Raw genomic sequence first — 27,366 nt, forward strand, 5'->3', positions numbered from 1 at the left:
GGTACCTACTAGGTACAGAAGACTCACTCTCTAACAAAACGCGTCTGTTACGATCAGGACAGATATGGCCGCTAGGTGGCGACAGCGCCACGCGCGGCTTATGGCTAGCCACCAAAATTGGTGTGGAACGGATGTACTTTTAGCTACCTGTTGCAAAGCGACAAAATCGCGGAGTGAGCCACGCCTGCCGAAGTGTCAAAACTGAAATTGAACTTTATGCATATGCACGTAGGTCTATGTTGCTCTGTAGTCTGTGACTGATTAATCAGTCTTAAGCGTTGCACCTGTGGTGCGGATATATCGGTCATTGGCGTCCAATGAGCCGGCGTAGCCCCTTAAGGTCCACCCTTAGGCAGCGGTAAACTCAGTTTCAGACAACCAAAATCAGTATAAAACGTTTGTACTTACACAAAACTTTAAGCGATCTTTGTAAAGCAACCGTGCTGTCATTCTTGTCAACCGCCAACAGAAAGTAATTGGAAATCGTAGACATTTACCGCAAATCGCGTGTTCCTCTAGCTATGTCCTCCTAAGGCCCAAGGTCCTACCTATAGTACCTCATCAGTTCGATGATATTTAAAATCTTATTCAATTGGAACAGAGTCGCTTTTGCTTTGTTTCGTTCCATTTTCCAACAACGCAAAATCAACTCTATTTCTTACACTATAGGTTCAAATTTCTGTGGCAAATTATGGATTTTTCATTTTTATGGCTGGGCCTTAGGAGGATAGACAATTAGACAAGCAGACACGTGGCCTTGCTCGCGCCCTAGTTTTACTAATCGAATAATTTATACATCTGTGTCATCCACAATGTTAACCGACTCTTTATAAGCTTTATTGCCAAGATATACGACTCACTATTGGTTAGCTAAGTGTTGTTGCTAATGTGGCTATACCTCGCGCCTGCATGGAAGAAGAGGAAATAATAAAACATATCCTCCTAGACTGTAAACAGGTAGACATGTACAGGAGCAAATACCTAGCGACTCCGTGCACACAAGGAGGTAGTTAGCAACCTGCAGACATTGCTAGGTTTTGTGGATGAGCAATAGAGGTGACAAGCTGACTGTCAACTACTGGAAATAGGGTGCTAAACACTAGCCGATAATAATCGTTTGTCCCTTTCCATCATACCAATACGTCGGAAAGGGACAAACGATTATTATCGTCTTGTCAAATTTAGTAAACGTTTATGATATGAATAAGGGGGTAAGATAAAACCTTAATAGTAAAAATAAAACCATAACTCTAAATACCTAAACTCAATAGATTTTTCTGCACTTACGAACATTGAAAACGAGTCACTCTTTATGGATATTGCTTTAAATTGTAACCTGTTTCCATTGTTCTCTGGAGTTTGTAAAGTGAGAAATGTTTGTGCAGAAACGGAGGCGATGGGTGAGCGTGGCGCGCGGCGCGGCCCCGGCGGCGCACCGTTCTACGCGCCGCCGCGGCGGAAGACTTCTGCCGAGATCATCAGCGAGGCGCGAGCGGCGCTTTATGGAGGTAACTTCACATTCATAGGGAGCGAAACCCTCGGCGCAGCGTCGGCGCCGGCGGCGCACCGTTCTACGCGCCGCCGCGGCGGAAAACATCTGCCAAGATCATCAGCGAGGCGCGGGCTGCTCTCTACGGAGGTAAGTCCTACACGAGACGCATTAAATTAACTATGATACTTAAGGTGTAGTGAGTCCTTCTCCGAACGTAGCTCGCTGAGCACTGAGACGGCCGTGAGTGCCTGCATGGGATCGCGGATATCATTGTTATTGAATTGTTATTTTTAACAAAAGAAAATAATGGATGAGTTCGATGTGCAAAAGTAGTTACATATTTTTTTTTGGTACATTTTAATAGTAGTTTATGTGACTGCTACATAATGAAAGGCATTAAAATACGAGTGTGGGTTTATGAAACGAATGAAATGAGTTTCATAATAGTATCACATGAGTGTTTTAATGCCTAATTATGTACAGTTACATACACTGCTTTATCTAAACACATATTATAAACTTTCTATGATATATTCACTAACCTCATATTACAGCCGACATTGGGGCACTTTCCTCTCTGGCGGAACTCGCGGATATGAGCTGGCGTCTCCGAAATATCTTTATCGCACATTTTACACGAAACTTTTGTTATAGTTACTTTAAAAACAACAAAACAAATATTTTTTTACTTACAGACTAATTAAAATATAAACTGTACGTCAAATGGCGGCAAAAGAAAACTTTTTTTACGCATGTCACGCATCCGTAGTTTTTTTTAATTCAGAGACAAACTAGAGTCGGGGTCGATTACCAATGCGGGATTTGTCAATATTGTATGCAATTGTCATTTGATTTCGGATAAAACGTCATCTCGACTGATATTAGAATAGGGGTCAAATCGAATTCCTTTTTTTTTCAGAGATGTTCGAAATTTGAATGCATTACCAAATCGATTTTGATATAGTAATGAAGCTATTACCACATTTTCACAGATAAAAAATTTGCTGGAACAAAACAGTTTATCGTAATGTGGGCCATTATTTACGGATTTTGAAGGCGTCATAGAGAGTTTATGATTTGTGTGTAGATAAACCTATTTACGTGATTTTTTAAAATGTTTTTAGGTATCAAAATAGTCTTTAATTATAAAAGTTGCAACATCAGACCTTCCATTACGATTATCGCCTCAGTTATTGCGTTTCTTTGTGAACCCTTTTTCATTTCTTTGCACGACATTGTGGAGGTGAATAAAATTATATCCAGTCACGCGAAACCGACACTGACTTAACGATTTGATATGGTTTTCATCTCATTTTGACACGACCACCACCAATAAGTGCTAACGAGATGCCTTCTGATTGATTCGTGTATCAGCATTAGCGGCGCACGCAGACAACCATCAAATTCAACTTTGAGAAAAATTGTTATTTACGATACAAGTGCGGAAAAGAGGAAATTCGGAACGAGTGGCGATAAATTAAAACACGACCGAAGGGGGACGTGTGTCGTACAACGTTTTACAGTACATATGGCCCTTCCCTTTAAACTTTTGACATACGCACGGAAAGTGCTGTTTCCCGCACTAATGCGGGAAAGTAGGGCCATATCTACTGTAAAAAGTATTTAACTAATACCTACCTACATCTCTCAATGGCATCTGCCAGGGAGAACTGGCGTAGAATGATCACGACTGTTCTGCCAAGAGTAATTCGACGGAGAAGAAGAAGAGAAATACCTACTAGCATAAGCTTGCGACTTCGTTTGCGTGAAATTAAGAAAGAGGATTGATAAAAACTACCCTTTGTCCTTCCATGGGTCTCTAACTATCTCCATACCAAATTTCATCTAAATCGGTTCAGCGAATTAAGCATGAAGCGGTAACAGGCAGACAGACATACTTTGGCGTTTATAATATTAGTATATAGGGATTTTGATTTGGGTTTTGTGTATTTTAATTTGCCACTGGAGGACTTGGTCACTTTCTTTTTAGTATATGACATCTATTTAAGTTTATACCTACCATATGATTTTTTTTAAACAGAATTGGCTACCAGATATATTCTCAAAATATTTTGTCTCCACTGTGTCTTACATTCCTAGCGTTACTTGGTCTTAAAATCAGTGGTAAATGTAAGAAATCGGAGGTCACACTTACAACGGTTCTTCCGAAGCGATTTATATTATGAGAAAACTGCTGCCGTCATTTCTATGCAAAGTTGAACGACACTCAAGTCTACACCATATTATACTTTACTAGACGCCTAAGTTAAGCTATGACTTGGGCTATTGTAAATTATTGGCTTAATTCTTAGGACGATGATAATAATCTAGCTTTAATGTGAAATGAAACTTTTTAATATTAGGTAGGTAGAGTTTTAAATAGGTAGTTTAATTATCTAGGGCTGCAACAGGCTGCAAGTTCGTATAAAAACGGTTCTACATTTAAGTGAAAATTATAGGCAGCGAGTTACTTATTAATGGAGTCTGTGCGGAAAGAGAAGAGTCGTTGAATGTATAGGGCCCAAAACATTCCACCACACTCTTCTCTTTCCGAAGAAGACTCTAATGAAAAACTGATAGAAAAACCGGCCAAGTGCGAGTCAGACTCGTGTTTCTAGCGTTCCGTACATAAGTCCGACTCACGCTTGACTGCACATTTCTAATAGGTTTTCCTGTCATCTATAGGTAAAGAACTATTTTGTGTATTTTTTCAAAATTTTTGACCCAGTAGTTTCGTAGATGAAGGGGGAGGAATGGTAATTTTTTGTCTATTTTCTTAAATAACTTCGAACCTATGTATTTTAAAATTATGAAAAAAACATGTCCATCTTTGGGTCACTAATTAACATATGTGTACCAAATTTCAACTTAATTGGTCCAGTAGTTTCCGAGAAAATAGGCTGTGACAGACTGACAGACAGACAGACGCACGAGTGATCCTATAAGGGTTCCGTTTTTTCCTTTTGAGGTACGGAACCCTAAAAAGGAACGCAAATCAAAGAGCTTTACATTTTGCTCTTTATTTAGTTTCCCTTGACTATGAGAAATAGGTTGACTAAAGGGTCCGTCACACAGGCGCGTTTTGCGGGCGCCGCTGATACATATAAAACGATCACGCCCCGCCCGGAAAACGCGCCTGTGTGACGGAACCTTAACAGGTGTCAGACTCGACTCATGAGTTATGACGTAGGTTGCGACGTCAAGGGCCATAAAGAAACCGCCGAAAACGTTCAGGGCCACGGTTTTGCTTCTATTTACGAGTTAATTTGACTCATTTCACGCAAAGAAAGCAGGAAGCTCATAAATATGGAAATGTCGCAATGACTCTTCGCGAGTGGCTTTATCAAGGTAGTAATATAACTGCGTCATTTTAAATGTGGATCATGATTGCTACCTGCAGTTTACCTACCTACCTTTACTACTCTTACCTACTACTGACCTTCGATTATTTCGATTCTTAAGACGAAAGTGGAGGACCCGCGCGAAATCGCCTTTTCATACAAACGTAGGCCTCATTTTCCTCTCTGGATAATAACATTATTTAAAATATTTTGACACAATTTGTTGTATATCAAACATAAACATAAACATAATTTATTCAAAAAACACGTATTTCATGGTTACATTGATATAAAATAAAGACTTAAAATAGTGATAGTTTACATGTGCCTGAACTAGGATTCCCTGTGTATCGACCACAGCTATGCCCCTACATTCTTTTTTTTTCGAATTTCAATTATTCTAAGAGATACGAGTTACGAGCATTTAAAAATTTGTGTGAAATCGGTTTTTCGCATGATTTTTTACAATAATCTTAAAATCTAAAAAAGTCAAACGTAGGGGCATAGCTATGGTTAATATACATCTAATTACGTAAAAATATTTTCAATAATGTTAACCCTTTACCAGGCTAAGGGATATACAGGCTGTCCCTAGCCATTGGACAAAGCCGAAATGTACATATGCATTAGGGTATTTAGAACCAGTATACAAATTAAGTATCATAACAATCGGTGTAGTGTAGCGGTTACGAAGAAATTAACAAATTACGATTTTTTTACTTTGGAGCAACCTGTATGTGTAAGTAGCTCTCCTGAAGTAATAAATAGTATGAAACCTTCTTCGATCGCTTTGATTATCTTTTTTATTTATGACATTAATAAGATTCTGACTTTTGACAAATGTCATCATTGCCGCACATTTTCAAACAAATTGTCAAAAGCACTGCCAATGATTAATACAGTATGTTTCTTTTTGTTGTCGATTATTGGAAATAACTTTTGTTTGAAAATTTATTTTTTTATCTTTTGTTCTAATTAAAAAATATTACCGTTAGAGCATTTCTGAGAAGTAACCCTACGTGGGATTTCAGGGTTTGTCCAATGGCTAAGGTCACCCTGTATATTTCCCACATACGGCACTTTAAACATGTGTTCTATTTTCGATAAGTAAGACTGACATTCGATCGTCATTTCAGGGTTAATATATATAGAGAGGAAAATTAGGACTACGTTTGTATGGAGAAGCAGCCTCCCCTTAATTTCTTCTTATATTATATAAATTCGGCATAAATAAATCTGTACGTAACACAATACGTAAATAACACTCGACTTGACAGGTTTACTTGTATTAACCTATTGATTGGAATCTTCATTTCCATTTTCTTTTGAAGTTGGTTGTTTGGAGCAAATTTCTACCCGTCGCGGGCGGTGTTTGACCCCAGCGGTCAACACGCGAACGCTACTTAGGTACTTAGATAGTACTTGCCCACTTCAGTAGGGACGTAGCGACGCATGAGAGGAATAGGAGTGATATTTTGCGCCCCATTGCTGGGCAATTGCCTCTCCTTTCTTCCGTCACTCATCACGGTTTGAAGCATGCTTATGCCAGTCGCTGCAAAATGCGCCTAGGTCGTCCTGCCATCTCTTTTTTGGTCTGCCTCTGCCTCTGCTAACCTGCGGTGTCCATTCGGTAGCCAATTTGGCCCACCGATCTGGATGCATTCGGTAGACATATCCCGCCCAGTCCCACTTGAGCTTGCGATATCAATATCACTATTTGCAAAAATCATTGATCGTAACAAAATCAGATACTTTTGGCGCGTTGTTTCATTCTGTACTTTTAATGCTGACTGTATATCCTAAAATCAATTAAATGTGTGTCAAATCAATAAATTGTACCTATGTGTACCAATCAATTTTCAGGCTGAGTTTACGGTTACGATTATATGCACTGTATAAGTGTATAAGTATACGAAGGTAACACAATACATGTAACTCAAGATGAAACCAAGTTAATAATTCTTTCATCCCATTTCACCCCACTGAGATTTGAATTTCCAAAAATCCATTTTGCTCGTAGTTACCTAATGCATAAACTTGGCGCGAGCAAGACGCACGGGCGAATGATAATTGATAACATAATGATATACATATTATCATTCTGACATCGAAATGTATGTTCGAATCGAATTGGTTTCTAGGTCGCCATTACGTATTGCTGAAGGTTGAATGCACTCATAGTTCACACTACACAGTTATTATTGCGGTAAGCTACACCTACACCCCTACGGCCTTGTTTCTCGGTTGCCAGGGTGAGGGCAGTAGGTACAGTACGGTACACGCCACTGCCCGCCGTAAATGGCAACGATTTATTTCAAGTTTTAATTATTCATAGAGGTTATAGAACTCGGTATACTTGTCCGATCGTAATTTGGGATTTAGAGGAACAGGGCTGGGTGAGTAAAAGGTACCGTTGACGGGACTTAAGACTAATTTATTCCTTCATAACTATGCGTTTTATACATCATGTTATCTTGACATCACATCTCTAATCTGCGATACAGACCGGTGTTACAGATCGGTGATACAGACATTATCTTAACTGACTAAGCGCGTGCTCCAACCTATATCTACTGAGTTATCGTCACGTGCTGGTTATATTTTGCTGACCGCCATATGGGAGTCCGATAACGTTTTTAGGTAGGTACTTATGTAGTTAAAACCATAGTTAATAAATGATTAAAGTTTCCAGATATTGAGTTAATAAAGTTAATTGCTGCTTGTTATTGGGTTTGAGGTTTATTAATGACTCAAAAAAGAAGTAGTTATAGGTACTAACGTATTTCAAATGTGGAGTTATTATTGATTTGGATTTAAAGTTTAAACTTTTTATAGTAACGAGACTGAAGAAATACTGCCCAAGCTTGAGGAAAATATGTCAATTTTGGATATTCTTATTTGTAGTTTTTACAGTGGATCCCATTGCCACGCCTGCCATTAACATGGCTGGCAAAAAATATTTTAGGTATTCTCTTTACTTAGCATTATTTCCCTGGCAGTAACTTAATAGCTACTTAAAAGAAAATGACCAACGAAAGAGACAAAACAAATAGCATAGGTGAGCTCAGCTTAAATTTTTTCGTACACTGAACTTCCAGTTTTATTATATCCGAGATGCTCAAGTACCTCTGTGTCTCTGTCTACAGACATGAGCGGAGCGTCTAGCAGCGCGGGCAGCGGCGGCGCTCTCCGTCCGCTGCGTACTCGCCGCCCGTTCACACCGAGAGAACCACAGCGCGTATTGTTTGGAGAACGAGCTCGTAGGGATCCTCGCCCGCCCAGTGCGTTCGAGTAAGTTTATATCTTCCTACCTGTGTTCCATACAGTGAACAGAGCGTCAAGCAGCGCAGGCAGTGGCGCACTCCGCCCACTGCGCACTCGCCGCCCGTTCACACCGAGAGAACCACAGCGCGTATTGTTTGGAGAACGAGCTCGGAGGGATCCTCGACCGCCCAGTGCGTTCGAGTAAGTTTATATCTTCCTACCTGTGTTCCATACAGTGAACAGAGCGTCAAGCAGCGCAGGCAGCGGCGCGCTCCCCGCTGCGTACTCGCCGCCCGTTCACACCGAGAGAACCACAGCGCGTATTGTTTGGAGAACGAGTTCGGAGGGATCCTCGCCCGCCCAGTGCGTTCGAGTAAGTTTATATCTTCCTACCTGTGTTCCATACAGTGAACAGAGCGTCAAGCAGCGCAGGCAGTGGCGCACTCCGCCCACTGCGTACTTGCCGCCCGTTCACACCGAGAGAACCACAGCGCGTGTTGTTTGGATAACGGACTCGGAGGGACCCACGCCCGCCTAGTGCATTTGAGTAAGAGATGTACTAACGTCGTACACATGTATCATAATGTACCTACTAATTTAGTTTGCAATTTAACCACCTTTGCGTGTGTATTATTATGTACTTGAAATTTCTATGAGATTACTGTAAGGATGTTTTGTATCCTGTCATCTACAGCCTAAAATACCTGAGTCTGAGCGAGAGCAACGAGGACGCTCGCGTCGCCGGGCTCGAAGAGGAAATCGACCACGAAATACACAACATCAGGAAGAAGGCCGTAAGTTACCCTCTTTACCCCATCACTAAACATTTCCTGCTTCGCAAAGTCTGTCGCCTGCGCTATTTCCTTCAAACCTTAAAAAAAGGAGCGTACTCCCATTTTAAAGGCTGTAAACCCACTTCCAACCCTCCCCCCCTCTCTCTCTCTATTGTTGCGAGTGTCTATGGGTGACAGTTATGGCTTACCATCTGGCGATTGGCCTGCTCACTGCTAAAAAAAAGTTAATTGTACGAACGACTTGATGGTCTTCTGGCACACCCCGCACACTAGTTTACTAGTTGATGGTACAAAATAAGGGAAATAAAGAATTGCAAGCGAAGTATGATGTAAACTTGCGAGCGAAGCGTGGTAGTTTAGAAACATAAAGCAGGCCACTGACGAGCTTTCCTAATGGATGCCGTTACAATGGATTAATCCAAATGGACGGCATCCTAATATTAAACATTGTACGTTTTTGACATTCACGGACCGATTTTGGATTGCAGCCACGCTATTTGGACTGTTGGAAGGCTCGTCAGTGGCCACCTTAAGGTTTGCAATCCTAACACAGCCGAGGTATACCAAATGCTTTTGTTAAGGTTTGGCGGACTTAAATACTTAAAAGTTCAATGTACTGCGTGGTGCGGCTAAACCCCCCTTAAGGTGCTTATAGACTTGAGCATTTACTCGAGCAAAACATCGAGCATTCGCAGTTTATAAGCAGATTCGGCGAATTGTTCGACTGTATATTCTTCTGTTCACGAGAATGCTCATTAAAAGTGAATGCTAAAGTCTTTCAGCATCATTACAGAACCTAGACTTGTTTATATGTGCACATCGATTGCTCCCCGTGGTGCCATTTACCTATCAATGAACTTGGTGTGTCCTCTACACGCTTTTACTGGACTTTTGCTGTAAATGCTGTGCTTCTTACGTACAGACTCGACAGCCGGCTCATCAGACTGCAGAAAGAGCTGGCGAGGGTTGGGGCGCGTTTCCGAAGCTTCCGCACCTCAGCGGGAAAAGCAAGCCTCTGCATCGGAGGAACACCACGGGACAGACCACGCCTGATGGTGAGTCCACTATAGTCTGTATCTTTAGTGTAACGGCTCGGCCACGACATCGAGCGACTTGCGACGGCGGGAGCGATAACCCGGGGGGGTTGGAGCGAAAGGTCCGATCGCTGTGTCACGCTCCAACCTATGGTTATCGCTCCCGCGGTCGCAAGTCGCTCGATGTCGTGGCCGAGCCGTAAGGCCTGAGTGGACGCTCGACGCGGAGCGTTCGGCGGGGCGTGCAGCGTGGCGTCGGGCTCACAAGTGATTTGAGCAGCGTGCACTAAGGCCGCTCCTATACGTTTGCATTTGTTTAACATGCACGCTGCACGCCCCGCCCCGCTGCACGCTCAACTCGAGCGTCCACTTAGGTATCTAAATAAAAGTAAACAAAATATACCCTCAAATGGCTCCTTAAGCCAGTTGAGGGTAGAAGAAAACAGTACACGATCAAATAATGTAGGTTAAAGTCAGGTCGTGCAGTGACAGATCCAGGAGGTTTTGTATTTGGTTGGTTAACCAATAATTGTTATAATTACCCGGTAATTTACAAATTATATGTTTACTTTTATTTAAATACCTAAAGATACAGACTCGGAAAGCTTAATGGTTCGGTTTTAAATACAACCACAAGCTTTTCTTATTACAAGTATCACGCTATACTTGCCGCAAAACTTAGTGGCGAGTCAGGTCATAATGCCATCTCTTTCAGTCTTGGTTGGCCTTAACAAGGGTAAAGGAGATAGCATTATGATTTTAGTTTTGCGGTAAGTATAGCCGGCATAACTTTGGGTTAGCAGGAGCCCCAAACCGAAAGCCAAGAGGAGTTTATAGCTGTAAATCTTAGAGGATATAACCCACGGAGACGCAATGTCTATAATTTTCGGTACAAAATAGTCTGCCGTTTTTTGCGGGGGAGGGGCACATCAAATGTATACGTAACGTAAACATAGCCATGTCAGATAAACGTCAGTCCATACATGTGGTTGACATGTGGTTGACCATTGGCCGCCTATTTTCGACAGAGGGGAACGCCTGTTAATGACCACTCCTTTTGGTTATATTCTCTAAGCTGTAAAGCTTTAAACTCCTCTTGGCGTGCAACCATTAGTTTTAATTTGGCTATAGGAGGAAAATTTGCATTAAGTTCCCTTGTGTATTTAAATTTTTTTATAGCTTATAGGCATATTTTTACTGTTGCACAACTGGGACTACAATGTTCTCTTTGTTTTTTCTTGAGTTTTTCACGTGCTGCCGCATTGTCTTGTTCTGGGATCTGAATGAATGATCTTTCGATGAAATTCACGTGCAGATCAATTCTACAAAACATAGAAAATGTAATGTTTCAGGCTCGAAAAACGATGTAGATTTGACCAATATGATATCGATAACGCACCCTCTGGGAAGTGAAAGTGGCGATGGTGACGACTTTAGTACGGAACTCAACAGTAAATGTAAGTATATATTAAACATCATTTTGCTACTTTTGAATTTGGCTTTCCATCACAGAAGGGTCCTTAGTGCTTCAAGTGCAGTAAGGTCCTTTTTATCTGAAATTCCAACAGAACCTTCTCTGATGTTGTTGCTGTCCTATTCCTATGGCACCCCAGAGGTGCAAAGGGTCTTCACAAGCTCGCGCCACACTTTCCTATCTTCAGTGACCCTTCTGGCCTCGCTCCAGCTCAACCCGATCGCTCGTATAGCTAGCTCACTTATGACGGACCGATGCCAAGAGTGTACACGGTACAGGGCGCCCGGAGCCACGGCTTCTCTGATGGATAGCCAAAAATAGTCAAAGAATTGCATGTTTATTGTCAACCTTTTGCGTAGCTTCGTTCAACTTGAAATTTCCGTTTTTGTAATTTTTAATAGTCTCCTAGAAGCTATAACTTTGTTTTTATATTTGGAACCTTTATATTTGGAAGCTGAAATTAAGCTTTGGAATAAGGCCTTTCTAAGAGCATCTGTGACTCAGGAGGCTATGATACTTATTCTTATTGTTCGCAGCTCTGAGCCCAGACCCCGGGATACGTCGCAAGCATTTTGCGACGACAAAATCACAGTCATACGACGTTGGAGGTGGATACCCGCTGGGAAGCATACCCGTCAAGCAACTCTCGGTTCAACTCCCGAATACTTCAACATCTGAAGACCCTGAGAAGTACATAATACTTAAGGGGCCCACTGATTAACAGTCCGCCGGATGGTATCGGCCTGTCAGTTGTTCGGAACTGTCAAAATTTTGTTCTAACTGACAGGCCGATACCGTCCGGCTGACTGTTAATCAGTGGGCCCCTTTAGTCTTCAAAAATTTGTTTGTTCTTATGAATCTTATTCCATTATAATTTCACGTAATTTAGTATCTCAGAAGTCGACTAAATTACAAACAATGCCAACCTGGCGCTGTCTCAGCCTTTTGCCATGTGACACTAAGCAAGCCTTGGCTTCACGTGACTCCCAAGAATTGGTACTGTCTTTAGCCCGAGTCCGAGTTTCAACCCTCGATCTTCAGCATTAAAGCCGCACGCTTTTTCGTTGTTGACAGCCCTAAATTTACTTAAAGTTGTGTGGTCTTGAAGCTGGAGAAGATTGATAATGGGTTCCTAGTATACCTATTTACATATATCTGATGAATGACTTTCATTAGCTTTCGTTCGTTGAAAATGAATTATAAAGCCTTCTACTTGCAGTATGACAGTGCTAGAGCTCGCGGAGGCTCTCTCCCAGCGCAGCCGAGACGTCGAACGAACAGTCCAGCTAATGGAGGCGCTTCAAAACTGCCTCGAGAAGTCCATGCCAGCTACCAGTCTCAGAGATATGGTGCTACGTTCCTTCTACACTCACATAGACAGTGATGATGAGAGGGTGCTAGTGGCTATAGCGAGGGCCATGCTTACGGTGAGGAGAAAACAATTTAGGAGACAAATTTTACTTTTACAACACTAAACTTATATTACCAATGAAGACATACGTGAACAGTACAGTTAAGTATATTTGATTTCATATGGTACTGATTTCAGATGAGAGTCACAGGAGCTCATTTAGCGGCCGCTTGCAAACTGGTCTTTAAGATTGCAAGAAATGACAAGAATGATTACTTCTTCAGGAACACTAATTTGTTAGGTAAGATAGTTTACAGAATTTTCAGAAAAACAGGACAACAAATTGACATCCATTCAAAAATCAGTTGACGGCATTCGGGAGCAATATGCTGAAATATCCAAGTCAATCGATTTCCTGAGTAATAAATACGACGACATGCGTGAGGAGCTCGATAAATTGAAAACAGAACGCAATGAGACACAAAAATATATTGCATCACTCGAAAACAGGTTAGAGCAACAGGAAAAAAAATCTCGATCGAATGAAATCGAAATTCGTAATGTGCCGAAGTGTACTCCGAGTGAATCGAAAACGGACCTGCACACCACAGTACAAAAAATTTGTTCCACAATCGGCGCGAATATCGACGTGGCAGATATAAAAGACCTGCACAGAATAAACACCAAAACTGAAGGCAATAAACCTATAATGGTAGAGTTTACAACATCCAGTAAAAAAGAATGTATTATGTCTGCCTACAAGAATTTTAATAAACAACACCCCACTAAGCAACTTAATACCAAGCTCGCGAATATAAACGAACAGGAGAATCGCATTTTCATCTCGGAGTCCCTCACTTTTAAATCAAGGAAGCTGTTTCGTCAAGCAAGAGACTTCGCCGCAGAAAACCATTTCCGCTTCTGCTGGACCGCGCGCGGAGTGGTCTACCTGCGGCGCGATGAAGGCTCACCCGCGCATCGAATAACAGCTGAAACCGACTTCGCTGCAGTCAAAAATGCTACTAAATGACTAGGAACTGTTACTTATATTGTAAGTGTTAAAACTAATTATAATTACATATTAGTATTATTATTTAAGGATACAAAATATATATATAGGTTAAGATATTTACCCAAACAGGCTACAAAATGGCAATTTACACCACCTAATCACAGAAATATTCAAATTACACATATCTACACCTCGCGCAATCAATCTACAAAAACATACCTGCACCCCACATATCTCACAGTCTTACACTGTTACTCAAACCCGAAAGCAGTAACTCCTAAAATTCCTATACTGATCAAGGATTTTGCTCCGGCTCTACCCAGTTATAACATTCGATAGTCAAACTACATTAAATAATTTACATGATGATTTAGATAAACACGGCAGTCCTAACTGTTACAAACTGTGGGAGCCTGCAGATTATTCACAATTTGACAGGTTTGGTAATTTTACAGTGTTAACAGTAAATATACGTAGTTTAAACTGTAATTTAGATAAATTTCTGGTGTTTGTGTCGTGTTTTGATATTGCGATTGACGTTTTGGTGCTCACTGAATGCTGGACTAACGACTCACGTGCGCCACCCAATATTACAGATTACAACCTTTACTACACTAAAATTCATCTTAATAAAAACGATGGCGTCGTAGTCTATGTGCACAGCAAACATAGTGCACATTCACAAGAACCCGCGGTTAATGATGGTAACTGCTTGGTAGTAGAGGTTAATAAAGCCTACACATTAATCTGTTCCTATCGACCACCTTGCTACAGCAATCCAGATGCATACCTGAACTCCCTCGACTCAATCTTGCATAATATACATACACCAAACGTTATATTTGTGGGGGATATAAACATAAATATTTTATCAGGACAGATTGCGAGCCAAGGTGCAAACTACCTTACACTAATGCTGTATTATGGTCTCTTACAGGGGGTTGATAAGCCAACAGCGGGTCCTAACTCTTGTATTGACCATTTCATGGTAAAGAGTAATAATACTTGGTCCACATATATATTTGATCACCTTACCGATCACTGCCCTGTTTTACTAACCGTTTCCGACGGAGCTTGCACCAATGCTTCTAGATCTTACCGTAAAATTAAATATAATTATAAAGCTATTAGTGAAACACTTGCTCTTGAAAAATGGACACAGTACTACAACATGACTAATGCTAACCTGGCCGCTGAATTATTAGTAAACAGAATAAAATCAGCTATTGATGTAAACTCCTGTGCACAAATCATACCAAAAAGGAGGAAACCACTGAAGCCGTGGATTACTGAAAGTGTAGTTCGATCTATACGTAAAAGAAATAAATTGCAGCGTAACTTCACTCGAGCACCTGACGATTCCAGATTAAAAAACCAATACTATAAATATAGGAATGTATGTAACAAGTTAATAAAATCTTTAAAAAAAGAATATTACGAGTCTCAACTACAAAAATATGAAGGAGATATAAAAAATACCTGGAAAGTTATCAAAGATGTATGTAATCTAAGCACAAATAGAAATCAAGCTGAAGAATTATTAGAAATAGAAAAAAATGTAACAGAGTCCTTAAACAAAGTTAATAGATATTTCACATCAATCGGTAAAACACTTGCTGACGCTACGCTTAATAACCTCAACACGACAGACACGCAACTGGCATCTAAAAGTTCAGATGTTAGTTCCGCAAACTCCAACTCGTTTTTTCTGTATCCTGCAGATGGTGCGGAAATTTCTGCTACTATACTAACACTAAAGTCTGGGAGTGCTCCTGGTGAGGATGGAATTACCTCAGATATGCTCAAACTATGTAGGCTGTCTCTACTGGAACCAATAACTTATCTATGCAATCTTTGCTTTTCGACGGGAGTATTCCCAGATCTATTCAAGCGAGCCAAAGTTACACCAGTATTCAAGAGTGGGAGCAAAAGTCTTCCTACTAATTACAGACCCATAGCGTTGATATCTACAATATCTAAAATAATTGAGAAACTGGTGAATAAACGTCTCAAGAGCTTTTTGGAGAGAAACTCCCTTCTAGGCAGCAACCAGTATGGGTTTCGAGCAAAAACCTCGACTGAAGATGCCGTACTCCATCTTACAAACTCTATTACGGAACATTTAGATAACGGGAAAAAATGCCTGGGGGTGTTTCTCGATTTACAAAAGGCTTTTGATACTGTATCAATCCCAATTCTATTAGCTCGATTAAAAAAGAGAATATTGGCATAAGGGGTCTTGCACTTGATTTTTTCACAGATTATCTGACAGGGAGAATGCAATGTACATGCATCAACAGAATCAATAGTGAATGGATTCCTATTGAGTACGGCGTCCCACAGGGCAGTACCCTAGCTCCAACTCTTTTTCTTATTTACGTTAATGGCCTTTGCAAAAATAAAATAGCTGGTTGCGAAACCCTCATGCAGACGACACAGTGTTATTATTCCATGATAAGAGTTGGGGCGGAGTACGTGCGCTTGCAGAAAATGGCCTTAGACTAGTCACCTCTTGGTTGGAAGATTCTTTGCTCTCACTCAATATAACCAAAACAAATTACATTTGTTTTAGTAAAACAGCAGCCACTAAACCTGGGAAAGATTTTAAAGTGACTATACACACTTACCCATGCAACAGAAATATCTCCGTGGACTGCAACTGTGCACTATTGAAACGTACTGATCACCTCAAATACCTAGGAGTACAGATCGATGCGCATCTCAAATGGAATCATCACATTACTGTTGTTGCTTCTAGAGTTCGGAAACTTATATATGCTTTCAGAAACTTAAGAAGCGTGGCAAGCAAGCAACTGTTAATTAAAACATATAAAGCACTAGGTGAATTCATAGTGAGCTACTGTATTTGCTCTTGGGGTGCTGCTGCTAAGACTCATATGATTGAGGCAGAAAGAGCCCAGCGAGCTCTTTTAAAGGTCATGCTATACCTACCTTTCCGCTATCCCACTACCGAATTATATAACATGGCTATGGTTCCCACAGTTCGTAAATTGTATATCATGCAATGTCTAAAAAGATATCACCACAAAGTAGTCCCAACGTTATCGATATGCCACAAGCGTATTGAGCGCTGTCCTCTTCCGAAATGCAAAACTAAATTTGCCAGACGTAATATCAATTATAGCGCCCCCTTAATGTATAATAAAATAAAAATAGAACTTAAAACTATAAAAACATTATCTAATCATGCTTTTAAGAAGACAATTTGGACATGGTTGTGTAATATGAATTATGATGAGACTGAGAAACTATTAAGCCAGGGATTATTTGGGTGTTAGATTAGTACACACGCACGCGCACACATACACACTCACACTTAACACACTCTCTCACACACACACACACACACACACACACACACACACACACACACACACACACACACACACACACACACACACACACACACACCAATGCATGCAAGTTTTTGAATAGCCTTTCCCGCTATATTGTTATTGTTTGTACCTAAACTAGATATTATATAAAAGAGTTTATTGTCCATACTTCTTATGTTACAATTTAAGTCAAATTGTTCTTTCAAATTTTAGCTGATTATGTAATACGGGCAACCACTGGGGCTGCAACACAGTGTAAACTAACGCAGTCTCCAGGGCTCCAACTTCATATATAGCATGTATGTGTTTTTTGAACAATAAAGATTTATTTATTTATTATTATTATTATAGAATGTACCATCACGCTCAGCGATTGTTACGCCATTTAGGGTCCTAGTTAAATTGGTTGTTCCATACTTAGGCTATGGAATGTCCAATTTAGCTAGAACCCTAAATGGCGTAACAATCACGGAGCGTGACTGTACGAATGTAATTTTATTGAATGGGAAGTTTCAATAGTTTAATGGTGAGTGCGTTGATCAGTCTGTCAACTGTAGTTGGTGCTCTGAGCATTACTTACTTGTTAACAGAGCTGCTAGTGGAAGGCTGCGGGCGCGCCGACCCGCTATCCGAAGGCGAGTGTTGCGTCTACGGAGCAGGGGCGTTGCGTTTCCTCGCGCTGGAGCCGCGACTGTGCACCCTCGCTCACCGCGCAGGCGCGCTACATCTGGCCGCGTTGCATTTGAAAATATTGAACAATGCAGTAAGTCGGAACCAGATTTTTCCTGTCACCTGGAATGTGTTCTTTAGCTCCTTTTTTTTATTGACACGGAACTTTTAAGCCGAGTCGCGCAGGGCTCTTATGCTTAATATCTGAAATGTGCTTTCGCCCTGAAGGCGAGGCAATTTATACAAACTTAAAACTAAACAGTGACTTAGGGTTCGGTCACTTTCTTCCCACGCAGGGGAAGAGGCATGAGGGGTCTTTAGCTTCTAGCTCAGTTTGTTGCAGATAAAGATGAAGGCGGTGAAAAAGACGCTTACCACAAGGATTTTCGTACTTTAACCGTCCTTTATCTCTATTGCACACGCATAAATTATATAAAAATTTTACCTTCCAATAAAATTGTTATTATGTTTCCTTCTACGTCAGAGGTCTCCATTGAGAGAGTAACGTCTCCGGTGTCCGATAGATGCCGCTAGCGTCTATGTAGTCGCTCCGCCCCACGCCGTGACGTAGTTCCGCTTCCCCTTCCTGCGAACTGTTACTCGCTTTCCGCGACTCGCCGCCATGACACATTGTTGAGGAGAAGTACCGTCGGCATAAAAGTAGCCTAGTAGCCTGCCAGGAAGGCATTACTCAGACCTCTGACGTAGAAGGAAACATAATAACAATTTTATTGGAAGGTAAAATTTTTATATTATGTGTTCCGTACTCTACGTCAGAGGTCTCCATTGAGACCTGTTTATTATCTCCTGGTGGCGAGTCAGCGGGCGCGCAAGCGTTAGGGCTACACCTACTGTCATAGAACTCAGAGAAAGAATAAATATATATACGCCTTATTGCAACCCATGAAATCACAGTGACTCGTTATAATGATGCATTACAGGAAATTGAGAATTTAAATTGTAATCCCAGGTTCGAATCTGACGTTAAACTGGTTTAAGAGATTTCTCATTCGAAATCGCATCCGATCCGCAGAATTTCGGCGATAGAATCGTCTGAAAAAGTCATGTTTCCAATTAACTTAAGCTAATTGGATAGTTTTCCAGTCAATTTAGTGAATAAGTACATCGTGGATCGAAAGCAATCGTAGGCGAGGCCGGCTTGGATGAGACTGTGGCTGGAAGAAATAGGCGCAGTGTCCCCTAACATTTTGTGTAATTCTCACAAGTTAACGTACCCAGACTACCTACTTACTGGGTCTATACTTTATTCCGGAGTCTCTAAGAGTCCAGTCGGTAAGACACGTTATCTGGTTTAGAGCCGAATTTCGGACACAAAATAATAGCGCGAAAGTTATCTATGCAATTGCCCGGGCTACAGAGTAGTAGAGTAAGGTCATTGACCCTGCGGCCTGATGCTAACAGTAAAAGAGCGGCAGCTCTTCTATATAGGTACGCTGTAGGGCTATTCAAGTTAGGGCAAGTAATTTTAATTAGATTTCTCGCGTCCCAAGCTGGTGGTTTGGGAGGCGCTGGTCTCGCTATTAATGGCGTTGGAAGAAGGCATAGTGTCCGATAGGCTTATGAACAAGTGTCGTTCTGAAAGCTAACATGGACAGTAGAAATAGGTGCCTGAGATAGCTCGTTACTTCACTGGATATTAGAGGTACCTGGCAATCAATCTTATTTTTGATGCACCATGAAGACCATTTCTACATTGTGGGTGTACAGGCGGCCTAGAGAAGGCGACGATCTAAGGAGTGCTCCCGGTACTGGTTTTCTATACAAACACAGTACCAGAACCGGGAATACCCGGTTCTCGCCATACAAACTCAGTACCGGGAGCATCCCCCGGACGATCACTTGAGTTTCTTTCTGTCTCTTTATCACTCTTCCATATTAGTGAGACACTGACAGTTGCGTCTCGTTCGCTACGTAGCGTTAGCCCTTGGCATGTTGCATGCATGCGCCAGTCACGCCAGTAAGTACATCAAGCGGACGTCACTCCTGATCCCGCTAGCCCGGTGTTGGAGCGTCCTATCTGACAGGAGCTACGCCTCGATTCTTAAGGTCGTTGACTCGTTAGAAAGGGCGGTCTGACGTTGTGTTCACTAGGACCGCCAGTAAATTGCAAGCTTACCGCAGCTGCGTGAAGGCTCTCCTCATCACGCCGTCACAGTAAACAGACTAGGCTGGGAGGTGGAGACATCCATGCCAAGTCGTTTCACCGGCAGCTGCCAAACGCGTCGTGGTAGCAGTTCAAAGAGTCGGTTAAGAAATACCGTGGCACAGTGCGAGGGCTCTCGAAAGCGGAGGCTGGCCAACAGGGCGCCTATCAGGCGAAGATAGTCTCGGCGGCTTCTGGGCGCAGCGGCCCCTCGGGCGCGCAGTGACTTCTTGATAAACCGTCGCACTCGGGAGTTGTACCGACCTGGTAAGTAGCAAGGAACCAGCGCGACCTGTAGACGGTCTGCTGGCATCAGCAGTTTTTGCGACAGCCGTAGTAACGGAAGGGATGTAGTGTCGCCGTCGTTTTATGTATACTGTAACGGTCCGGTTGTATGTTTGTAGGACACTTCTGTCGTCAGCGCTGCAGATGCGGCCCGTTAACGATTACTCTCCACTGAAAGGGCCTTACCTCGTACATTGTCTACCATTATTGGAGATTGTAACGGACTGCAGGCATAAGATGAGGAGGGAAGTGGCACGAGGTTTTCGGCAGCTGTCAGAAGTGTTGCTGGGGACTGCGAAGGTGTCACCTTCCTCCATGAACTAAAGTTTGCGAATTTAAGACTAAACAGGAGGCATTGAGTCTCATTTCTGCCAGGAACTCGGCAGCAAGGCAGGCCTGTATGTCACGAAAAAGAAAACTTTCAATCGGGGTGCTGTGCCGCGTGTCCCACGTGATGTCTAGGAGCGTGATGGTCTAATTCACTTTATCCGAAGAAACGCCTATATTGAGCTAGTATAGGGGTATGGTAGCATGCTTTTAAAGAAATCGAATTGATGAAATCAAGTCTAAAATCGATTTTGGCGCTTTGCGTAACAAAACTGTTTCGATAAAGTCGAAGACAGACAGATGGAAACTGCTGGAGTCCCCCTGGCCCCTTTTTCTTAGCACCGGAAACTCAAGCTTGTTCAGGCGCAGCGGGTTTATTTGTCCCATTTTGTTTATTAGGGGCTTGGCGAACGAGTTCGTCTTTGTAAGACGGAACTTAAGCTGGAGAGAGCGGGCAGCAGAGAGATAATTATGTGAGGTCTGCAGACCTTTTCGATGCCTTCAACCTCGGTTGTGAGCGGTCGCACAGGATCGTGTCGCAAAGCTGCTCTCCGGTTGGATCGCTCGCTGGCCTCGAGACGTTGTAGGACCCTCGAAGCGGCACGGCTCCTCGTCGATCAGCACCTTTATGAAGCTCAGGGACGCGACGTATTTTCCTCTGGGTATCGACAATCTTACCGCTTTCAACTCCGGGCAGTCGAGCCACGCTAGGACGAGGCTCCTAACGACCTTGCCTGCCGTCGCCATCCTTAACCGAAACCAAGAGTTTAGCGGTCTGTTCGTGCTGTGGCACCATAACTATATGCGCCTGCGTACCTCAATGGGACCATGTGGACAGGACAAAACTGATACCGTGGCGCCCAGCGTCTGCTTGGTGGGCAGGGCATCGGGGACGGGTAAGTTCGCGGTGGTATTCTTGCGAACAGAACATGGGCGCCATTGCAAGGGACGACATCGTCGTAGTTGTAGGTGGACAGCATCGGCGTGATTGTCGGCGCCATCATGGCAACCGCCGCCGCTCGGGAGGTGCCGGTGCGTAAGGTGAGAGGCGCCATCGTGGTGGCCGGCTCGAGAGGCACCGGTGCGTGGGGCGGGCGGCGCTATCATGGCGGCCGCCACTGGCTCAGGAGGCGCTGGTGCGTGTGGCGAGAGGCGCCATCGTAGCGGCCAGCTCGGGAGGCACCGGTACGTAAGGCGGCCGCCGCCAGGCTCAGGTGGCGTTGGTGCGTGAGGCGCCATAGTAGCAGCTAGCTCGAAAGCCGTGAGGCGGGCGACGCCATCGTGGCGGCCGCTGCCGCCGGCTCGGGAGGCGCTGATACGTGAGGCGAGAGGCGCCATCGTGGCGGCCAGCTCGACAGGCGCCGGTGCACATGACGGACGTTACCTGCACGGGAGGCGCCGATGCGTGTGGCGGGCAGCGCCATCGTAGCGCTGTAGGCTGGCTCGTAGTTGCACGCATCATCACGGCGACACTTTGCCCTCGGCGGCTCCATCGTGGTGGCCTCCACCGGCGCGTAGGTCACCAGCGACGTCATGACGGACGGCAGCCGACGGGCGAACGGCACCGCCGCTGTACTCGTAATGTTTCCACTGCTTCCACGTAACTTACCTTCCTTCCACATCGAGCAGTCGGGAGTCGCAGGAGCGGTCCGCTTTCACCTTGACGCCAGGACGGGATCGAGAGGTCCGTGATCCACTCGCGCCGCGACCGCAGCAACAGGAGTGGGCGTGTGACGTGTCTCGGAGTCCCGCGGACTGGGAGCGCCCGCACCGCGACACCACTCCGCAGCGTCGCGGCGTCTCGGAGTCATCTCGGACGACAGCAGAAGAAAGTCGACGGCGCCGGCGCGGCGCGCGACACGGCGGGGGCTGGGGGCGGGGCGCCGGTGCCACGGGCGGGGGCTCCCTGTCGCGTCGCTTCTGAACGCCAAATAAAACTAGAATATCATTAAACTGGCTCACCGGATGGTTCGAGACAATCCAAACCTCCTTATCAGTCCTATTGAAGCGCGGCACCCAGCAGCGGCGCGCACAGGCTGTCCGCCTCCGCGCCGCCCGGGCGCCGCGCCCGCCGCCGCAGGCACGACGCACGTTCCCTCTCCGAACGCGGAGCGACTTACGTTACCACTTGTTGATAAAAAACTACTGACGCACTTCCTACTTCGATCTCGAAAATGCGCGACCCGCCTGAGAACCGTGCCTGTCAAAGTAGGCATTTACGATGCGCAACTAACGACACGAGGTACTCCCAGGCTTGTTAACGGTAACGATTTTAGCAGCATGGTATGTAAAAAATAATTTAGCAAGAAAAATAAAAATAAAAAGTGGGTAGAATCGAAAAGCACTTTCGATCGCGGGATCGCCAAAAGACTATAATAGCGATCTCTGCTATATTTCACTATTTAATGGAACAAGCTTTAGTTCGGAAATTTTAAAGCACCATGCTGCAAAAATGTACGCAAAAAAAAAAATTTGCGGACCATCGGACAAGACAGTCGACGAAACAATGTGTCATGGCGGCGAGTCGCGGAAATCGAGTAACAGTTCGCAGGAAGGGGAAGCGGAACTACGTCACGGCGTGGGGCGGAGCGACTACATAGACGCTAGCGGCATCTATCGGACACCGGAGACGTTACTCTCTCAATGGAGACCTCTGACGTAGAGTACGGAACACATAATATTGTTATCGCGCTCGCACAGTGACATTGACAGCCGGCATAAATATGAGACAGCAATATAAATATGTGAGTGCAATAGAGATAGCAACAGACGGGTCAGTCTACGAAAATCTTTGTGGTAAGCGTCTTTTCTTTAGAATGTAGACTCCGTTGCCATGCGTTAAACTATCTTACCATTTCTCTTTTCTACTCTTTTCTATTTTGAAGAGTAAATTTGAAGCTACCTCTATTGTAGCAATATACAATTAAAGTGACATAGTACCATTTCTTGCCGGCAAAGACCAAGAAGATTTACCATGTCTGTTGCAGAAAGCCGAGAACCCCCGAGGCGTGTCTGAGCAGTCCACACACGCGCTCTATCAACTGACGGGCGCGCTACGGAACTTGGCGAGCGGCGAGCGCGCGGCGCGAGCATTCGTGTCGAGCGGTGCGCTCGGCGAGCTGCTCGCCGCGCTTGCGCACCATACTGACCGTGCTGTGCTCACTAACGTTGCGCGGTGTCTTAGGTGATTAAAAACATTAAGGTTCTTACATTGACAAGTAAGATGTTCGAATCGAATCATACCTATGTTTCAAACTGAATTGGCAGCTCTGGTGGCTATGGCTAAACCAGTGCAAAAACACCTTAATCTTTTTAATTGACTTTAAAAAGGAGTGTAGGGTCTCGAGAAACGATTTGGATTTTTTTTACTTCATTACGAGTTGGCCCCATTATCAATTTCGTCAGGATCTGATGCGATTCTGGAGAAACAGGTTCCCTTAAATAATACTAAACATATTCTGTTCTCCAGTGTTCTTTCAGCGAACGAGTCGTGTTGCCTCTGGCTATGCGGGGCTCCATCAAGCGCGGGTGCCCTGCTCCGCGCGCTGGCGGCGTGCGCGGCGCGGGCGCCGCTCGCGGTGCGCCTGGCGTACGTGCTTGGCAATATGGCCGCCGCTACTGACCAAGCTAGGCTGAATGTGAGTTCCTCCTTACTATCATTCTCTACGTCAAGTACTTACCTATGGCCGAAAACAAAATACAGATGATTTATCGTGGTAAGCCTTTTCCTTACTGCACACATTGCTGGACTCAAGTGTAATTTATTTTTCTGTCTGTGTGTATATAATTTTTGTCTGCTGTCTTTGTATTGTTGTTGTTATCCTTTTCTTTTTCTTTGTTTTTCATATTTTTGTCCTGTGTATGTGTGCTTTATCGAATAAATGACTTTTCTTCTTTCTTCTTCTTCCTTAAATTATTTGATGTTCCCAATCGTCATCATTATACACGTTCAGTTTGGTTTCGCTGACTCCCTCTTTGCTTCACTCTTTTCGACTATGATGATTCTGATGACTTATGTTAAGTAATATATGTGTAACACATATGTTTGTTATAGATCTACAACGAAGAGGGTGGAGTGGACGTATTACTCACGATTTTGGAGTCGTACACGAAAAGAAACAACGACCACGAAGTTAGGGACTCGGAAAGCGATCCCGACATGCATTTAGTAGGTGAGACAATACTAATCGTCAGCAGAGACAGACAGTCTGGAATTGGCAATTGGTGGGCCACATAGTCCTTAGAACGGACGGCGTTTAGGGCATTAAAGGGCGACCACAGAAAAGGTCTGCGCATAGAACCCTTAACAGGGTGGTCGGACGGCCTCGTAAGATAATAACCTGGGAGCTCCCAGTACCCACAAAGTGGGAGTTTCCGCAAAGTAACGCCTGAATCTATTCACTACCTGGGAGCTGATGAATCTCAGGACCAGCCATTGTGGCGATCGATGGAGAAAGCCTAAGTTTAGCAATGACGCAGTAGTAGAGTCTAATAATGAGGTTCATTGATGTTATTGCAGGCACAGACATGGGTGGTTCTGATGGCTCCAACGAAGACGTGCTAATCAAGGTATGGTAACGCGTATTTACTACTCATCAAAAAGAATTTAGACCACAGGAATATTGTAAAAGATGGCACCATACCTTTGGTCTATCGTCGAGTAGATGGCGATACTTTTTGACATTTGATGATGATGATGATAATGATATCCTGTTATCCCTCATCAGGGACATAGGGCTCTCAGAAGGGATTTCCATTCTTCGCGGTCCAGCGCGGCCTCTTCCAGCTCCGCCCAGCCGAGGCCAACTGATGCCGCCTTTTTTGACATTTAACACATTTAATGCATATCAGTGAAAAAATCATGATCAAAACAAAGTCAAATGGCGTTCTAAAAGTGTTAATCATTTGTTTCGAAAGCTGGCAGTAAATATTCCTCTATTTCAAATTCTCTTTGCTACTCACGAATAAACTGGTTTGGAACTAGGTAGTGAGTGGCAATTTGGTTTGGAACTAGAAATCTATTGAATATCATTTGAAAGAGAAGGCTGATAATAATAATGTTTAATGTGTTAATGTGTATGTAATCAAGGTAATTGAATAAAATTCGCGTTAGACCCGTCTATAAATGTGAGTTAATAAATGATAATGTTTCCAGACAGTCCGAGTGGTAGCCAACCTGTGCCTTACAGAGCGCGCGGGGCGTGGATTGTGCGCCGCGCATGCAGAGCGGACCGTGCGTGCGCTGCTTGGCTGCCTCGAACTTGCGGAGAAAGCCCATGAGCCGATGGTAAGCTGATGATTACCAACTAGGTAGACTAGTAGCCAACCTGTGCCTTACTGAGCGCGCGGGGCGTGGATTGTGCGCCGCGCATGCAGAGCGGACCGTGCGTGCGCTGCTTGGCTGCCTCGAACTGGCGGAGAAACCACATGAACCGATAGTAAGCTGATGATTACTAACTAGGTAGACTAGTAGCCAACCTGTGCCTTACTGAGCGCGCGGGGCGTGGATTGTGCGCCGCGCATGCAGAGCGGACCGTGCGTGCGCTGCTTGGCTGTCTCGAACTTGCGGAGAAACCCCATGAACCGATGGTAAGCTGACGATTACCAACTAGGTAGACTAGTAGCCAACCTGTGTCTTAAACTTTTACCAGGCTGACATATCAAAAATGACAATCGAATGTAATTCTTACCTTCTCATCGAAAATAAAACACATGGTTGAAGTGCCGTATGTGGGAAATATATATCCCTTTGCCTGGTAAAGGGTTAAGGGGCGTGCTAGCGGCGGTTTGTGCGCAGAGCACGCTGAACGAACCGTCGCTGCGTCTAAAGCCCCCTCCAGACTATGCGCGTGAATCGCGGGCGAAGCCGCGAACGCGAGTGTGGAGTCTAGTTCGCTGATATGCGAAATCGACTCCAGACTCGCGTACGCGGCTTCGCGCCGCGATTCGCGCACGAGTGTGGAGCGGGCTTAACGTAAGCGAAAAACTCGCGAACGCGACGCGGCGCGGCGCGGCGGGCCCAAGGCGTTCGCGTTCGCAACGAGATCGCCCACGTAGGACACTTCTATAGGGGTAAGTAATAGAACGTATACAATCCTATAATATATTGCTCAGAATATATAAATTCAATTAGTATAATTTTGAATGGCATAACGTGCAATAAGTATAACGTGCGATACGTATAACAATGAATTCTATAATTTTATAATGTATAATGAACTTTACATATAATATCGTTTATGATAAGTATAAAAAGGTATAACGTTGAAATAATATAATATACAAAACAAATACCACGCAATAAACCTAACCTTTTATTTTTCTGGGGGGTAACAGTTCTAACCTAACCTAATACTTTTCTGGTAGCAGTTTCTTTCTCTGAGGGGTCACAGCTCTAACCTAACCTAACCTACTTTTCTGGTAGCAGTTTTTTCTGTGGGGGGTCACAGTTCTAACCTAACCTAACCTATTTTTACCCGACTGCGCGACGCAAAGGAGGGTAATGTGTTTATCAGCCTATATATGTATGTATGTATGTATGTATGTATGTATGTATGTTTGTTCCTATGTGGCACTCCAGAGACCAAACGCGTGAACCGATTTTGATAATTCTTACGTCAATCGAACCGTCTTACTTTTGCGTGTGTCACTAAAGACATGACAGTAATCAAAATTCAATATGGCGACAACCAGACGCCAAAATTGAAAAAAAAAAAAAAGTTAACGAAATATGTCGACTGGGGTATCACTGAATAGGTATTTAAAAATTAGTTATAGGTGTCTTTTACAGTTTTTCATTTAGT

At 43.7% G+C, this 27,366-nt stretch overlaps 1 protein-coding gene across 1 annotated transcript in view; it reads left to right on the forward strand.

Moving 5' to 3' along the window:
* Window positions 1–1,389: 1,389 nt before the first annotated feature.
* LOC134800339 (armadillo repeat-containing protein 2) overlaps window positions 1,390–27,366 on the forward strand; it is a 40,750-nt gene continuing 14,773 nt past the window's right edge. Inside the window, exons 1-16 of the mRNA XM_063772840.1 lie at window positions 1,390–1,508; window positions 7,980–8,124; window positions 8,334–8,470; window positions 8,755–8,891; window positions 9,814–9,946; window positions 11,278–11,382; window positions 11,936–12,089; window positions 12,619–12,826; window positions 12,949–13,051; window positions 17,709–17,881; window positions 23,551–23,747; window positions 24,033–24,201; window positions 24,618–24,735; window positions 25,083–25,132; window positions 25,719–25,854; window positions 26,025–26,152. Coding sequence (XP_063628910.1) covers window positions 1,397–1,508; window positions 7,980–8,124; window positions 8,334–8,470; window positions 8,755–8,891; window positions 9,814–9,946; window positions 11,278–11,382; window positions 11,936–12,089; window positions 12,619–12,826; window positions 12,949–13,051; window positions 17,709–17,881; window positions 23,551–23,747; window positions 24,033–24,201; window positions 24,618–24,735; window positions 25,083–25,132; window positions 25,719–25,854; window positions 26,025–26,152 — 2,205 coding nt within the window. The 5' untranslated portion in view covers window positions 1,390–1,396. The remainder of the gene's footprint in view (window positions 1,509–7,979; window positions 8,125–8,333; window positions 8,471–8,754; window positions 8,892–9,813; window positions 9,947–11,277; window positions 11,383–11,935; window positions 12,090–12,618; window positions 12,827–12,948; window positions 13,052–17,708; window positions 17,882–23,550; window positions 23,748–24,032; window positions 24,202–24,617; window positions 24,736–25,082; window positions 25,133–25,718; window positions 25,855–26,024; window positions 26,153–27,366) is intronic.

The sequence above is a fragment of the Cydia splendana genome, chromosome 19 (assembly GCF_910591565.1).
Source record: "Cydia splendana chromosome 19, ilCydSple1.2, whole genome shotgun sequence".
Lineage (NCBI taxonomy): Eukaryota > Metazoa > Arthropoda > Insecta > Lepidoptera > Tortricidae > Cydia > Cydia splendana.